General features: G+C 42.0%; 1 protein-coding gene across 2 annotated transcripts in view; it reads left to right on the forward strand.

Moving 5' to 3' along the window:
• LOC144733492 (cubilin-like) overlaps positions 1-17,260 on the forward strand; it is an 82,453-nt gene that overhangs the window by 46,496 nt on the left and 18,697 nt on the right. The window contains exons 13-20 of one of the 2 annotated variants that reach the window (XM_078615418.1): positions 330-474; positions 611-819; positions 1,714-1,861; positions 4,898-5,079; positions 6,767-6,914; positions 9,431-9,612; positions 11,299-11,446; positions 14,256-14,437. In XM_078615418.1, the coding sequence (XP_078471544.1) occupies positions 330-474; positions 611-819; positions 1,714-1,861; positions 4,898-5,079; positions 6,767-6,914; positions 9,431-9,612; positions 11,299-11,446; positions 14,256-14,437 (1,344 nt within the window). The remainder of the gene's footprint in view (positions 1-329; positions 475-610; positions 820-1,713; positions 1,862-4,897; positions 5,080-6,766; positions 6,915-9,430; positions 9,613-11,298; positions 11,447-14,255; positions 14,438-17,260) is intronic. The other variant, XM_078615419.1, reaches the window with a different exon arrangement.

Here is a 17,260-nt window from a genome sequence, read left to right on the forward strand (position 1 = left end):
CCTCCGCCAGTCTAAGTAAAGATTCTGATTTGCCAGCCCCTTTGATGCTAAAATGGTTCAGAATGCAGTCTCCAACTTATATCCATTCCATCTCTCTGCCTCTCTATTTGTGTGCTTTGAAGAAAGGCCATTTCCGTAAAAACGTCACCTATTATATATTTTACTTTTAAGGCCATAGTGTTATTGACGAATGTGATTTATTTAGTAATTTGTGCTTGCCATGAATTACAAAATGTGTGCTTGCCATGAATGGTAATTCCTTTTTAAAATATCGTCTAATTTCCGTGATAAAATCAGAGCGCATGATGCCAGCCTCTTGTGTTTTTTAGCTCCCCGTCCGTGCTACGAATTCATCAGTGCCTCTGAAGGACGCCTGGAGACCCCCCACGTTTCACAAAGTGACAACGACTTCTGCCTGTGGGCTATCAATGGCAGCTACAACGATAAATTCCGAATTTTCCTGGAATTAAGCGGGTTTGTTTTATTCAACTCACGCCAGAACCACGATTATGAATGCAGATGTGAGGAACACATCCATGTGAAGTGCTTTAAGTTGAGGTCTCATTCTGTTTCTGTCGCTAATGCCGCTGTTGCGTTGCATCTTTTACAGCCCATCAGAGCAGAACGGCACGGAGGGTTGCTCCTCGAGCAATTTGTTGGGTACAGTAATGGCAAATAGATACGGCACCCAGTTGGATATGCAGAGATATTTCTGCCGCATCGGGTCCATAAACATTACCCTGCAAGGCAGTCCTGTCGTTGCCATTTACCTTCCAGGGCTTCAGCGAAAAAATGCAACATTTAGTGGAAGGTTTGAAGGTATTATTCAAACGTCAAGATTGCACTCACCGTCTTCAAAATCCTCAATAGACTCGCTCCTCCCTCATCTCGCTTTGCTCCCCTCCATGCGCTGTCTTCTACAGCCACCAAGGTGTCCTGCTTTTAAGCCTCCAGTCGCAGCTGCGAGATGTTAACTACCTCGCCTGGCATACAGGAGGTCGTGGGTTCGATTCCGACCATGTCGCCTGCTGTATATTAGGAGTTTGCATGTCTCTCTCCCTCCGTAGTGGCGTGGATTTTTTTTCCTGGTTCTCCGGTTTTTTTTCCCTCTTCCACATTTCGAAACATGCATTTAGAGTCTTTGGCTACCGCTATAAATGTTCACGTGATGATAAGGAGGGGGGCTCATTCCTCTCCACTGCCCTCATTGACGAGAATTCCCTCCTCTGCCGTCGATTCCCTGCCCGTCGTTCAAGTCCAGGCTCAAGACTTTCCTTTTCCTTTGTCCATGACCGACTGCCTCTCCGTAAAAAATATTCCCATTGTTCTGCACCTGTCCTGACGTTCTTGGACAAGGCATGAATTCAAATTTGTATTGCAATTTATACGTTTAAATGTGTAGTGTTTTATATAGGTGGGGTTTGGTGGGATCATAAATATAGTTCCTGTCACTCGATTTTTCTCAAACAAATATAGAAATAACTATAATACAATACATCTTCACTGATCTGTGATGATATACTTGACAATCGCACTCAAGTATTTTACAAATGAGAGGTTTTTTTTTATAATTTTATCTAGAAAATATCTAATTTGTATTTAACTACTGCCTGCTTATGGTATATTTATACTGTACACACTCATATGTATTGTATGGTTAGACAACTGAATGTACTCTATTAGGCTTGCAGTTAAAGTTTTTTTTGTTTTCAGCATATGTTTGTAGAAAACAGTTAAATGAGACCAGTGGAGTCATATCATCACCAAACTACCCAAATGTCTATGACAACTATGAAACCTGTACTTGGCTGATCCATTCTCCAGCAAACAAACAAATCAGGCTCTCATTTACAGACTTCAGGTAAGGTGTTGTTGGCACACGACGTTTGTCATTTATTTTACATGGGTCATTAACTTACATTTAAACACAACCCCTGTATGTTATGAGTCGTCATAATCCAGCGCTAATTCCAACCATGTTTGAGTTGTGACCTTATTGTGGCTGAAGAGGAATATTTCAGTAACTGCAGAAGTAGCTCTGTGATGATATCTTCCGGGGTCGTTCTTTGACGCAAGAGTCGTGCTATGCTCACTGTAAGATGTCCAACAGCAATGTGTGTTCGCTTGATAATACGACACTGATTATACAACTGGAAGATAATTGGTAGGAAATAATAACAATCATTATTTATAGTGGCTTTTATGCTGCAAGCTTCAAGGCACATGACACATTCTAATCTAATGTATATTTATAGAGCGCTTTCACTCAATGTGCTTGACATAGCTTACAAAACAATGACAGAAAGAAATGAAGTACAGGGACTCCTCTATTTACAAACATTCGACTCAAGAACTTACAGAGATACTAACAAACCTGTCCGTATGTCCAGTTACCTATTTGGACCGATAGTTATAAGTTCAACCACTGCGCAATAGATAACGGTGGTGGCATCTATTTCTGCAGAACATGAAGAACCAGTGTCGTCTACATCTAGAGGAGAATCTACAACTTTTAAGGCCATTCCCTGTGTTTAGTGTACATGCCGTACAACATCTTTTGGATCGACAAGTAGAGTTGGATTTACGAACAAATAGACTTAAGAACAGACCTCTGGAACCTAACTCTTTTGTAAATAGAGGAGTCCCTCTAGTTGGCAGGCGCCTACTTCAAGGATTGAAGAATGAGTGACAGCAATAGAGGGGTACTTAGGGTTCACGGAAGCGTATGGAAGGGACTGGAAGGAGCGGAGGGGCGAGAGAAGGGAATGGACAACAGAAGAGGTGAGGCTTTAAGAGAGGAATGGAAGGATGTTATGGAGGGGGACTTCTTAATGTACAAAGGCAGTGTGGAGTCCATGGGCAGTGTCTAGTCCATGGGCAGTGTCGAGTCTACGGGCAGTATCGAATCTATGGGCAGTGTCGAGTCTACGGGCAGCGTTGAGTCTATGGGCATGCTGAGTCTTTGGTGCAGTGTTGAGTCTATGGGCAGTACTGCTCAATGTACAGGGGTAGTTTATTCCAGTGGAGGGGTGCAAGGAGGTTAGAAGGACCGAAGACGGGAATTGGGCACAGGGAGAAGGAGGAACAGAGAGACGGAGAGCAGATTTGGAATGAAGATGAGAGGGGACGCAGAAAGATATGAGAAAGGCGAGATGAGGTTGAGCAAGGCAATGGAGACATGTAATGACTTAGCGTGAGTTATTTGAAAAGAGAGCGGTGTAGTGGACGTGAAGCCAGCGAAGTAGGAGTAGGAGAGGCCAAGTAATGAGAATTGAAGCGCAGTGAAAATAACCTCACGCAGAAGCATTTTAAATTTGTTGGAGGGGAATGAGGGCAGAGGCAGGGAGACCAAGAAGCAGAGAACTGCAGGAGTCCCGATGGTTGAAGATCAGAGGAGGAACCAGGAGTTTGGCAGCAGGTTGAGACGGCCAATTGTCCTGTTGTCGAACAGAAGAAAGCGGTAGATTGCTAAGTAGTAGTGGAGATGTGGGTAGAGAAAGTGAGGAAGGAGTCAAAGGTGACACTTCGGTGGAGGGCAGAGGAAGCAGGAATGTGGTTGAGAGGAGGGAAGGAGATGGTTGGGATGGGAGGGGAAGTGCGAGGGGCCGGAAAGAAAATTATTGATGCATTGGATTGAGAGAAGAAAATGCAAAAACATTCGCATGACAATAAGAATACGTATTCATAATAAACATTTTTGGGTTTAGATCGCGTTATTTATAAATGTGTCGTAACCCTCCACCACCCGACACGGCCAATCAGCAAAAAAGTGTCATGTTGACAAAAGACAAATAGTTCACTACTTTAGCCCACCGATGTGTTGAAGAATGAATCCACAACATTTAAAAATGTTTAGTACGACGTTTCGCTGGTATTTACATCCAGCATCATCGGGCAATTTGCCAGAATCAGGCTACGTGTTAAAGAGCCAGAATCATTCTGGCGAATTGCCCGATGATGCTGGATGTAATTATCAGCGAAACGTCGTACTCAAAAATTGTAAATGTTGTGGATTCACTCTTCAACACACCGGTGGGCTAAAGTAGTGAACTATATGTCTTTTGTCAAGGTGACACTTTTTTGCTGATTGGCCGTGTCGGGTGGTGGAGGGTTACGACACATTTATAAATAACGCGATCTAATCCAAAAACTTTTATTTTGAATAATATTGGTCGTGAAAGCCAACGTGTTAAAGAACACGTATGTAAAGGGAAAATATAATGAAAAAGGCAGAATAAAAACAAATAAATAAAAATTAGAGTCAGAGAGCTTACTCTGGGCTGCATATTAGCTTTTTGTTTTCGGTCTCTTCAGCTGTTTTGATCTTTTAAGCTAATTGCAAACTCTGATTAGCACAGTTGGATACGTACGGTGCAAAAGAAGTTCAACACAAATACATCACATGCCACTATATCTGCTTAAGTTAATGTTTGTTCTTTGTCCGTCGATTCACCCATGAATAGCGATCCACGTATTGGCCACCACTGCTGTTAACACTTTAAAAGCAGTGGATATGAGCAACCCTTAATAATTGACGACTGTAGACAGCATCCATAAGAGGTTTTTTTTGGGTTAGATCGCGTAAATATAATGGTGTCTTTAAACCTGGCACCGCCTGACAGTCAATTATTAAGGTTTGTCACGTAAACGAAACATGCCAGTTTCTTAATAGTACGGCATAATTCGAGTACGACGTTTCTCCAGTAATTACAACTAGCATCATCAGGCGACAGCCAGATTTGTGACACATTTATATTAATGACACATTTATATTTACGCGATCTAACCCAAATACCTATTATGGATAATATTGGTCGCGAAAGCCTACATTTTAAACAGTATACAGCATAATTATTCCTAATAACACGAATGTTAACTTTACCTGTTTCTTTCCCAGACTTGAGCAAAATTTTGACTATGTGACGGTGTACGATGGACCTTCAAGAGATTACCCCCAATTGGGTAGATTTACTGGCTTCACTATGCCCCAAGCCCTGAATTCATCTGGAAGCGACTTGTACGTCACATTCACGTCTGACGGCAGCGTCGTATATACAGGGTTCAGTGCATATTATGAGAGTAAGTGCAACTTCAGCGTTTCAGTGGCCGTACGTCCTCGTGTTGTTTACTTGTTTAACATTTTTACACTTACACAGCTGTTCACCGAGGACGTTGATTTAAGACGTGTAAGTGAATCGATACGTTTTTGGGAATTGAGAGAATAGTGCGAGAAATGCAGTGAGATAAGTGAAGACAGATAGCCAGTAGAGATAAAGGAGTAGACGTCAACAAAATAAATAAAAAATTTAGATATTTAAGATGATAGAAGAGAGACCAGCTTTAGCAAAGTATTAAGATTAGCAAAATAATTAGACAAGAGAGAGAAATGTCATACCTACTACCCTTTCGTGACCCCGAAGCACCCTCTATAATGCTCACTCAATACTCAACCCTTGCACGCCCCTGCCATCTGAACGATTCTATTTTGTCACCGTTTTATTTTTACTATTTTAAGCACCTTGAGTGACAGCTCCCGATCAATATGAAATGAGACAGGTGGAGTAAGATGAGAGAATATATATACGTTTTATAAGACGCGTAAGAGAATATATGCATCTATTCAGAAGGACGCTATGAAAGAGATGGGAGAGAGATGTACAGTAGTCCGTTCTCCAATAACGCCGCGTGTTTTCGTAACGCAAATTGAATATAACGCAATTGAGTGAACTAAATTACGTCACGTGAGTAGGAATACGTGGTCGTATGGTTGCCTCGGCGTAGCATCACACAAGGTGGGATGCTGCTGGATGATTCTAGATGCTACCCACGTTTTCTTTGGTACACAACTACTACAGCGTTCTCGAACAGACTGTATAATCATTATGAATGCATTTCGCTCAAATATTTTACTTGGTAAAATAACTGCCATTGCGTACCGCCCGGGTATATTAAAAAAACGCCTGGTTATGAAAAGTGGCCACCACATGGCTCAAGTCACAGCCCTGAGCGAACACTGATGAGATCCTCGGTGGGAATCCAGGCGGCCGTCCATGATGGAGCCGGGTTTCCAGGTGTAGTGAGTTAGTGGTCTCAGCCCAGTCGCTGATGATCAAACACCAAAACCATCATATTTAGAAACATGCATTTAGAGTCGTTGGCTACCGCTATAAATGTTTACGTCATGATAACGAGGTGGGCTCATTTCTCTCCACTGCCCTCATTGACGAGAATTCCCTCCTCTGCCGTTGATTCCCTGCCTGCCGTTCAAGTCCAGGCTCAAGACTTTCCTTTTTCCTCTGTCCATGACCGACTGTCTCTCTGTAAAAAATATTCCCATTGTTCTGCACCTGTCCTGACGTTCTTGGAAAAGGCATAAATTCAAATTCGTATTGCAATTTATACATTTAAATGTGTAATGTTTTGTGTTTAATATAGGTGGGGTTTGGTGGTCTTAAATAGAGCAAAGCACTTCACAGGGGGATCACAAATATAGTTCCTGTCACTCGATTTTTCTCAACCAAATATAGACAGGAGAACTATAACACAATACATCTTCACTTATCTGTGATGATATACTTGACAATCGCACTCAAGTATTTTACAAATGAGAGTTTTTTTTTTATAATTTTATCTAGAAAATATCTAATTTGTATTTAAATACTGCGTGCTTATGGTATATTATACTGTACACACTCATATGTATTGTACGGTTAGACAACTGAATGTACTCTATTAGGCTTGCCGTTAAAGGTTTTGTTTTTTTCAGCATCTGTTTGTAGAAAACAGTTAAATGAGACCAGTGGAGTCATTTCATCACCAAACTACCCAAATGTCTATGACAACTATGAAAACTGTACTTGGCTGATCCGATCTCCAGCAAACAAACAAATCAGACTCTCGTTTACAGACTTCAGGTAAGGTGTTGTTGACACACAATATTTGTCATTTATTTTACACGGATTATTAACTTATATTTAAGCACAACCCCTGTATGTTATGTGTCGTCATAATCCAGCGCTAATTCCAACCATGTTTGAGATGTGACCTTATTGTGGCTGAAGAGGCATATTTCAATAACTACAGAAGTAGTTCTGTGATGATATCTTCTGGGGCCGTTCTTAGACACAAGAGTCGTGTTATGCTCACTGTGAGATGTCCAACAGCAATGTGTGTTCGCTTGATGATACGACACTGATTCTACAACTGGAATATAATTTGTAGAAAATAATAACAATCATTATTTATAGTGGCTTTCATGCTGCAAGCTTCAAGGCACATGACACATTCTAATCTAATGCATATTTATAGAGCGCTTTCACTCAATGCGCTTGACATAGCTTACAAAACGATGACAGAAAGAAATGAAGTACAGGGACTCCTCTATTTACAAACATTCGACTCAAGAACTTACAGAGATACTAACAAACCTGTCCGTATGTCCATTTACCTATTTGGACCGATAGTCATAAGTTCAACCACTGCACAATAGATAACGGTGGTGGCATCTACATCTGCAGAACATGAAGAACCAGTGTCGTCTACATCTACAGGAGAATGTACAACTTTTAAGGCCATTCCCTGTTTAGTGTACATGCCGTATAACATGTTTTTAATCCACAGAAGTAAAGTTCGACTTACAAATAGACTTACGAACAGACTTCTGGAACATAACTCTTTTGTAAGTAGAGGAGTCCCTCTAGTTGGCAGGCGTGTGCTTCAAGAATTGAGGAATGAATCACAGTGATAGAGGGCTACTTAGGGTTCACGAAAGGGTATGGAAGGGACGGGAAGGAGCGGAGGGGCGAGGGGAGGGAAAAGACAACAGAAGAGGTGAGGCTTTAAGAGAGGAATGGAAGGATAGTACGGAGGGGGGCTCCATAATGTAGAGGCAGTGTCGAGTCCATGGGCCGTGTCGAGTCTACAGGCAGTATCCAATCTTTGGTGTCGAATATATGGGCAGTGTCGAGTCTATGGGCAGCGTTGAGTCTATGGGCGTGCTGAGTCTTTGGTGCAGTGTTGAGTCTATGGGCAGTACTTGTCAATGTACAGGGGGAGTTTATTCCTGTGGAGGGTTGCAAGAAGGTTAGAAGGACCGAAGACGGGAATTGGGCACAGGGAGAAGGAGGAACAGAGAGACGGAGAGCAGATTTGTAATGAAGAGGACCAGAGAGGACGCATAAGGAGATGAGGAAGGCGAGATGAGGTGGAGCAAGGCCATGGAGACATAACGACTGAGCGTGAGGTATTTGAATCGACAGCGGTGTAGTGGACGTGAAGCCAGTGGAGTTGGAGGAGAAGCGAAGTGCTGAGAATGAAAGCGCAGTGAAAATAACTTCATGCAGAAGCATTTTTAATTGGTTGGAGGGGAGGGAGAGCAGAAGCAGGGAGACCAAGAAGAAGAGAACTGCAGGAGTCCCGATGGTTGAAGATCAGAGGATGAACCAGGAGTTTGGCGGCAGGTTGAGAGGGCCGATTGTCCTGTTGTTGAACAGACGAAAGTGGTAGATTGCTAAGTAGTAGCGGAGATGTGGGTAGAGAAAGTGAGGAACGAGTCAAAGGTGACACTAAGGTGGAGGGCAGAGGAAGCAGGAGTGTGAGAGGAGGGAAGGAGATGGTTGGGATGGGAGGGGAAGCGTGAGAGGCCGGAAAGAAAATTATTGATGCGTTGGTTTGAGAGAGGAAAATGCTAAACTATTCGTATGACAATAAGAACACGTATGTAATGGGAAAATATTATGAAAAAACTAAATAATCTTAAGAGGCCAGAATTTTAAACAATCTAAAAGAAAATTAGAGTCAGAGAGCTTACTCTGAGCTGCATATTAGCTTTTTGTTTTAGGTCTCTTCAGCTGTGTTGATCTTTTAAGCTAATTGCAAACTCTGATTAGCCCGGTTGGCTACGTACGTGCAAAATAAGTTCAACAGACATACATCACATGCCACTATATCTGCTTAAGTTAATGTTTGTTCTTTGTCATTCGATTCACCCATGAATATCGATCCACATATTGGCCACCACTGCTGTTAACACTTTAAAAGCAGTGGATATGAGCAACCCTTAATAATTGACGACTGTAGACAGCATCCATAAGAGGTTTTTTTGGGTTAGATCGCGTAAATATAATGGTGTCTTTAAACCTGGCACCGCCTGACAGTCAATTATTAAGGTTTGTCACGTAAACGAAACATGCCAGTTTCTTAATAGTACGGCATAATTCGAGTACGACGTTTCTCCAGTAATTACAACTAGCATCATCAGGCGACAGCCAGATTTGTGACACATTTATATTAATGACACATTTATATTTACGCGATCTAACCCAAATACCTATTATGGATAATATTGGTCGCGAAAGCCTACATTTTAAACAGTATACAGCATAATTATTCCTAATAACACGAATGTTAACTTTACCTGTTTCTTTCCCAGACTTGAGCAAAATTATGACTATGTGACGGTGTACGATGGACCTTCAAGAGATTACCCCCAATTGGGTAGATTTACTGGCTTCACTATGCCCCAAGCCCTGACTTCATCTGGAAGCAACTTGTACGTCACATTCACGTCTGACGGCAGCGTCGTATATACAGGGTTCAGTGCATATTATGAGAGTAAGTGCAACTTCAGCGTTTCAGTGGCCGTACGTCCTCGTGTTGTTTACTTGTTTAACATTTTTACACTTACACAGCTGTTCACCGAGGACGTTGATTTAAGACGTGTAAGTGAATCGATACGTTTTTTGGAATTGAGAGAATAGTGCGAGAAATGCAGTGAGATAAGTGAAGACAGATAGCCAGTAGAGATAAAGGAGTAGACGTCAACAAAATAAATAAAAATTTGAGATATTTAAGATGATAGAAGAGAGACCAGCTTTAGCAAAGTATTAAGATTAGCAAAATCATTAGACAAGAGAGAGAAATGTCATACCTACTACCCTTTCGTGACCCCGATGCACCCTCTATAATGCTCACTCAATACTCAAACCTTGCACGCCCCTGCCATCTGAACGATTCTATTTTGTCACCGCTTTCTTTTTACTATTTTAAGCACCTTGAGTGACAGCTCCCGATCAATATGAAATAAGACAGGTGGAGTAAGATGAGAGAATATATATACGTTTTAGAAGACGCGTAAGAGAAAATATGCATCTATTCAGAGGGACGCTATGAAAAAGATGGGAGAGAGATGTACAGTAGTCCGTTCTCCTATGACGCCGCGTCTTTTCCTAACGCAAATTGAATATAACGCTATTGAGTGAACTGAATTACGTCCCGTGAGTAGGAATAAGTGGTCGTATGGCTGCCTCGGCGTAGCATCACACAAGGCGGGATGCTGCTGGATGATTCTAGATGCTACCCATGTTTTCTTTGGTACGCAACTACTATAGCATTCTAGAACAGACCGTATAATCATTATGAATGCATTTCGCTCAAATATTTTACTTGGTAAAATAACTGCCATTGTGTACCGCCCGGGTATATTTAAAAAACGCCTGGTTATGAAAAGTGGCCACCACATGGCTCAAGTCAGAGCCCTGAGCTAACACTGATGAGATCCTCGGTGGGAATCCAGGCGGCCGTCCATGACGGAGCCGGGTTCCCAGGTGTAGTGAGTTAGTGGTCTCAGCCCAGTCGCTGATGATCAAACACCAAAACCATCACATTTAGAAACATGCATTTAGAGTCGTTGGCTACCGCTATAAATGTTTACGTGATGATAACGAGGTGGGCTCATTTCTCTCCACTGCCTTCATTGACGAGAATTTTCTCCTCTGCCGTTGATTCCCTGCCTGCCGTTCAAGTCCAGGCTCAAGACTTTCCTTTTTCCTCTGTCCATGACCGACTGCCTCTCCGTAAAAAAATATTCCCATTGTTCTGCACCTGTCCTGACGTTCTTGGACAAGGCATACATTCAAATTCGTATTGCAATTTATACATTTAAATGTGTAATGTTTTGTGTTTAATATAGGTGGGGTTTGGTGGTCTTAAACAGAGCAAAGCACTTCACAGAGGGATCACAAATATAGTTCCTGTCACTCGATTTTTCTCAACCAAATATAGACAGGAGAACTATAACACAATACATCTTCACTTATCTGTGATGATATACTTGACAATCGCACTCAAGTATTTTACAAATGAGAGTGTTTTTATTATTTTATCTAGAAAATATCTAATTTGTATTTAAATACTGCCTGCTTATGGTATATTTATACTGTACACACTCATATGTATTGTATGGTTAGACAACTGAATGTACTCTATTAGGCTTGCCATTAAAGGTTTTGTTTTTTTCAGCATCTGTTTGTAGAAAACAGTTAAATGAGACCAGTGGAGTCATTTCATCACCAAACTACCCAAATGTCTATGACAACTATGAAAACTGTACTTGGCTGATCCACTCTCCAGCAAACAAACAAATCAGACTCTCGTTTACAGACTTCAGGTAAGGTGTTGTTGACACACAATATTTGTCATTTATTTTACACGGGTTATTAACTTACATTTAAGGACAACCCCTGTATGTTATGTGTCGTCATAATCCAGCGCTAATTCCAACCATGTTTGAGATGTGACCTTATTGTGGCTGAAGAGGCATATTTCAGTAACTACAGAAGTAGTTCTGTGATGATATCTTCTGGGGCCGTTCTTTGACGCAAGAGTCGTGTTATGCTCACTGTGAGATGTCCAACAGCAATGTGTGTTCGCTTGATGATATGACACTGATTCTACAACTGGAATATAATTTGTAGAAAATAATAACAATCATTATTTATAGTGGCTTTCATGCTGCAAGCTTCAAGGCACATGACACATTCTAATCTAATGTATATTTATAGAGCGATTTCACTCAATGCGCTTGACATAGCTTACAAAACGATGACAGAAATAGATGAAGTACAGGGACTCCTCTATTTACAAACATTCGACTCAGGAACTTACAGAGATACTAACGAACCTGTCCGTATGTCCAGTTACCTATTTGGACCGATAGTCATCAGTTCAATCACTGCACAATAGATAACGGTGGTGGCATCTACATCTGCAGAACATGAAGAACCAGTGTCGTCTACATCTACAGGAGAATGTACAACTTTTAAGGCCATTCCCTGTGTTTAGTGTACATGCCGTACAACATATTTTGAATCGACAGAAGTAAAATTGGACTTACGAACAAATAGACTTACGAACAGACCTCTGGAACCTAACTCTTTTGTAAGTAGAGGAGTCCCTCTAGTTGGCAGGCGCGTGCTTCAAGGATTGAGGAATGAGTGACAGCAATAGAGGGGTACTTAGGGTTCACGGAAACGTATGGAAGGGACTGGAATGAGCGGAGGGGCGAGGGAAGGGAATGGACAACAGAAGAGGTGAGACTTTAAGAGAGGAATGAAAGGATGTTAAGGAGGGGGACTCCTTAATGTACAGAGGCAGTGTTGAGTCTATGGGCAGTGTCGAGTCCATGGGCAGTGTCGAGTCTACGGGCAGCGTTGAGTCTATGGGCGTGCTGAGTCTTTGGTGCAGTGTTGTGTCTATGGGCAACACTGCTCAATGTACAGGGGTAGTTTATTCCAGTGGAGGGGTGCAAGGAGGTTAGAAGGACCGAAGACGGGAATTGGGCACAGGGAGAAGGAGGAGAGCAGATTTGGAATGAAGAGGATGAGAGGGGACGCAGAAAGAGATGAGAAAGGCGAGATGAGGTTGAGCAAGGCAATGGAGACAAAGAGAGCGGTGTAGTGGACGTGAAGCCAGCGAAGTAGGAGTAAGAGAGGCCAAGTAATGAGAATTAAAGCGCAGTGAAAATAACTTCACGCAGAAGCATTTTAAATTTGTTGGAGTGGAGTGAGGGCAGAGGCAGGGAGACCAAGAAGCAGAGAACTGCAGGAGTCCCGATGGTTGAAGATCAGAGGAGGAACCAGGAGTTTGGCGGCAGGTTGAGACGGCCGATTGTCCTGTTGTCGAACAGAAGAAAGCGGTAGATTGCTAAGTAGTAGCGGAAATGTGGGTAGAGAAAGTGAGGAAGGAGTCAAAGGTGACACTTCGGTGGAGGGCAGAGGAAGCAGGAGTGTGGTTGAGAGGAGGGAAGGAGATGGTTGGGATAGGAGGGGAAGTGCGAGAGGCCGGAAATCAAATTATTGATGCATTGGATTAAGAGAAGAAAATGCGAAAACATTCGCATGATAATAAGAATACGTATTCATAATAAACATTTTTGGGTTAGATCGCGTTATTTATAAATGTGTCGTAACCCTCCACCACCCGACACGGCCAATCAGCAAAAAAGTGTCACGTTGACAAAAGACAAATAGTTCACTACTTTAGCCCACCGGTGTGTTGAAGAATGAATCGACAACATTTACAATTTTTTAGTACGACGTTTCGCTGGTATTTACATCCAGCATCATCGGGCAATTCGCCAGAATCAGGCTACGTGTTAAAGAGCCAGAATCATTCTGGCGAATTGCCCGATGATGCTGGATGTAATTATCAGCGAAACGTCGTACTCAAAAATTGTAAATGTTGTGGATTCACTCTTCAACACACCGGTGGGCTAAAGTAGTGAACTATTTGTCTTTTGTCAACGTGACACTTTTTTGCTGATTGGCCTTGTGGGGTGGTGGAGGGTTACGACACATTTATAAATAACGTGATCTAATCCAAAAACTTTTATTTAGAATAATATTGGTCGTGAAAGCCAACGTGTTAAAGAACACGTATGTAAAGGGAAAATATAATGAAAAAGGCAGAATAAAAACAAATAAATAAAAATTTGAGTCAGAGAGCTTGCTCTGGGCTGCATATTAGCTTTTTGTTTTCGGTCTCTTCAGCTGTTTTGATCTTTTAAGCTAATTGCAAACTCTGATTAGCACAGTTGGATACGTACGGTGCAAAAGAAGTTCAACACAAATACATCACATGCCACTATATCTGCTTAAGTTAATGTTTGTTCTTTGTCCGTCGATTCACCCATGAATAGCGATCCACGTATTGGCCACCACTGCTGTTAACACTTTAAAAGCAGTGGATATGAGCATACCTTCATAATTGACTCCTATAGACAGCATCCATAAGAGGTTTTTTTGGGTTAGATCACGTAAATATAATGGTGTCTTTAAACCTGGCACCGCCCGACACAGTCAATTATTAAGGTTTGTCACGTAAATGAAACATATTGGTCACGAAAGCCTACATTTTTAACAATACAGCATAATTATTCCTAATAACACGAATGTTAACTTTTCCTGTTTCTTTCCCAGACTTGAGCAAAGTTATGACTATGTGACGGTGTACGATGGACCTTCAAGAGATTACCCCCAATTGGGTAGATTTACTGGTGTCACTGTGCCCCAAGCCCTGACTTCATCTGGAAGCAACTTGTACGTCACATTCACGTCTGACGGCATCGTCGTATTAACAGGGTTCAGTGCATATTATGAGAGTAAGTGCAACTTCAGCGTTTCAGTGACCGTGTGTCCTCGCGTTGTTTACCTGTTTAACATTTTTACACCTACACAACTGTTCACTGAGGACGTTGATTTGAGACATGTAAGTGATCGATACGTTTTTGGGAATTGAGAGAAAATTGCGAGAAATGCAGTGAGATAAGGGAAGACAGATAGCCAGTAGAGATAAAGGAGTAGACGTCAACAAAATTATGAGATGTAGTGAAATGAAAGAATAAAAATTTAGATATTTAAGATTATAGAAGAGAGACCAGCTTTAGCAAAGTTTTAAGATTAGCAAAATAATTAGATAAGAGAGAGAAATGGCATACCTACTACCCTTTCGTGATCCCGAAGCACCCTATATATTGCTCACTCAATACTCAACCCTTGCACGCCCCTGCCATCTGAATGAATCTATTTTTTCACCGTTTTTTTTTTACTATTTTAAGCACCTTGAGTGAGAGCTCCCGATCAATATGAAATAAGACAGGTGGAGTAAGATGAAATAATATATCTACGTTTTAGAAGACGTGTAACGGACAGAATTTGCATCTATTCAGAAGGGCGCTATGAAAGAGATGGGAGAGAGATGTACAGTAGTCAGTTCTCCTATAACGCTGCGTGTTTTCATAACGCAAATTGGATATAACGCTATTGAGTGAACAGAACTACGTCATGTGAGCAGGAATAAGTGGTCATATGGCTGCCTCGGCGTAGCATCACACAAGGCGGGATGCTGCTGGATGATTCTAGATGCTACCCACGACAAGGGCAATGCCACTGTCATGTATAAATCTCATACAACAACAAAATCCAGGACCTACTCAATGATGGCAGTTACTCCGAAATCAATAGAGATCCGACTAATAGCCTAACTACAAAAACCAACAAGCTCATCACCAGTTCGACTTCCCTAATCGAACCAATCAAACGGCTCTCCCTGAAGCCCTCGGCGGCGAGACCCCCCAGACTCTATGGGCTTCCCAAGATCCATAAAGAAGGTACCCCACTAAGGCCCATCGTGTCCACGATCAACTCACCTACCTACAAACTGGCCCGTTTTCTGTCAGATACTGTACTTTTCTTCACGGGCAAAACCACCTCAGCAGTACTTAACTCAACTCACTTGGTCTCTCTAGTCAAGGACATTGTACTGTCTCCTGATGATGTCCTCGTCAGCTTTGATGTGGTCTCTCTATTCACCAAGGTTCCAGTGCCTGACACCATAACAATAATTGAAGACTTAATCCAACATGGACTGAACCCTGATGTCCCTGCGCTGGTTAGGCACTGCCTCACCAACACGTACTTCACCTGGAATGGCACATTCTACAAACAAAATGAGGGCACCCCTATGGGTTCCCCCTTGTCGCCAGTGATAGCCAATGTTTTCATGGAGAAATTTGAAACAGACACCATCCACACATCCACTCTGCGTCCTTCCCTGTGGAAGAGATACGTGGATGATACTTTGGTCATTGAACCAATTTCTAGACCACATCAACTCCATACACCGATCCATCAAATTCACCATGGAAGTGTGGAAGGATGGCAAGCTACAATTCCTGGATGTTCTGTTTGAGAGGAGACCCAATGGCTCTTTGGGACATTCTGTATACAGGAAGGCCATCCACACAGCCTGATTCCCACCACCATCCGGCACAAAATAATTCTCTCATCAAAACACTATACCATAGGGCCCACTGCATCTCTGACCAACACCACCTGGCCAGTGAATTGGAACATGTACATCTGGCCCTCAGGATGAACGGATACTCAGACCGTGCTATCCGCCAGGCTGTTTCTCCCAACATGGAGAAACAACCCCCTGAAGGCTCCGATCAAAACCATTACGTTGCCATACATAGCAGGCGTTACCAAAAAGATCTCCAAAATTCTCGACAAACACAAAATCCAGGTCCGATTCAGTACAGTACACAAGATCCGTGATCTGATCCCATCCGTAAAGGATGTCATTCCTGACTTACAGTACCCTAGTGTCTACAAACTGACTTGCACCTGTGGTGATTGCTATATCGGGGAAACGAAACAACATATTTCTGACCACATTCGCGAGCACAAGTCGGATTTAAAACACGGCAGGACGAATTCTTCGGCCGTAGCTGATCACAGTTATAATACTGCTGGTTCTCTGACATTGTGTTCTCCGATACCAAGGTGCTCTGCAAGCCTCCTGGATACCACCAAAGATTTGTCCATGAAGCCATCCAGTTATACGAACATAGACATAACTTCAACCGAGTGGATGGATTCAAATTGCGCTATCATTTTAAGGATGTAATTAACCAAGTCAAACTTTAGCTTCTTTTTAGTTTTACAGTCATATCCATATTCAATTATTTTACTCCGAGCATTATACACTACCATCACTCAAAAATGTGATGTACAGTGTTTTAATAGTGCCCCAATACCCCCCCCCCCCCCCATAGCATTATGCCCAGGAGCATTATGCCCAGGAGCCCAGGAACTTATTTCCCTCATTAAAATGCAAATCAATTTATAACATTTTTGACATGCGTTTATCTGGATTTTTTTGTTGTTATTCTCTGTCTCTCACTGTTCAAATAAACCTACCATTAAAATTATAGACTGATAATTTCTTTATCAGTGGGCAAACGTACAAAATCAGCAGGGGATCAAATACTTTTTTCCCTCACTGATACGTATAGTGTAGTGGATAGTGTATTGTATAGTAGTGTTTTGGATAGTAGTCTATAGTATACGGTATTCTGTGGTGTATAGTAGTTCAGTGTATGGTAGTATATTGTGTAGTGTATACCAGTGTATAGTGTAGT

Source organism: Lampetra planeri, chromosome 47 (assembly GCF_965212315.1).
Source record: "Lampetra planeri chromosome 47, kcLamPlan1.2.h2, whole genome shotgun sequence".
Taxonomy (NCBI): Eukaryota; Metazoa; Chordata; class Hyperoartia; order Petromyzontiformes; family Petromyzontidae; genus Lampetra; species Lampetra planeri.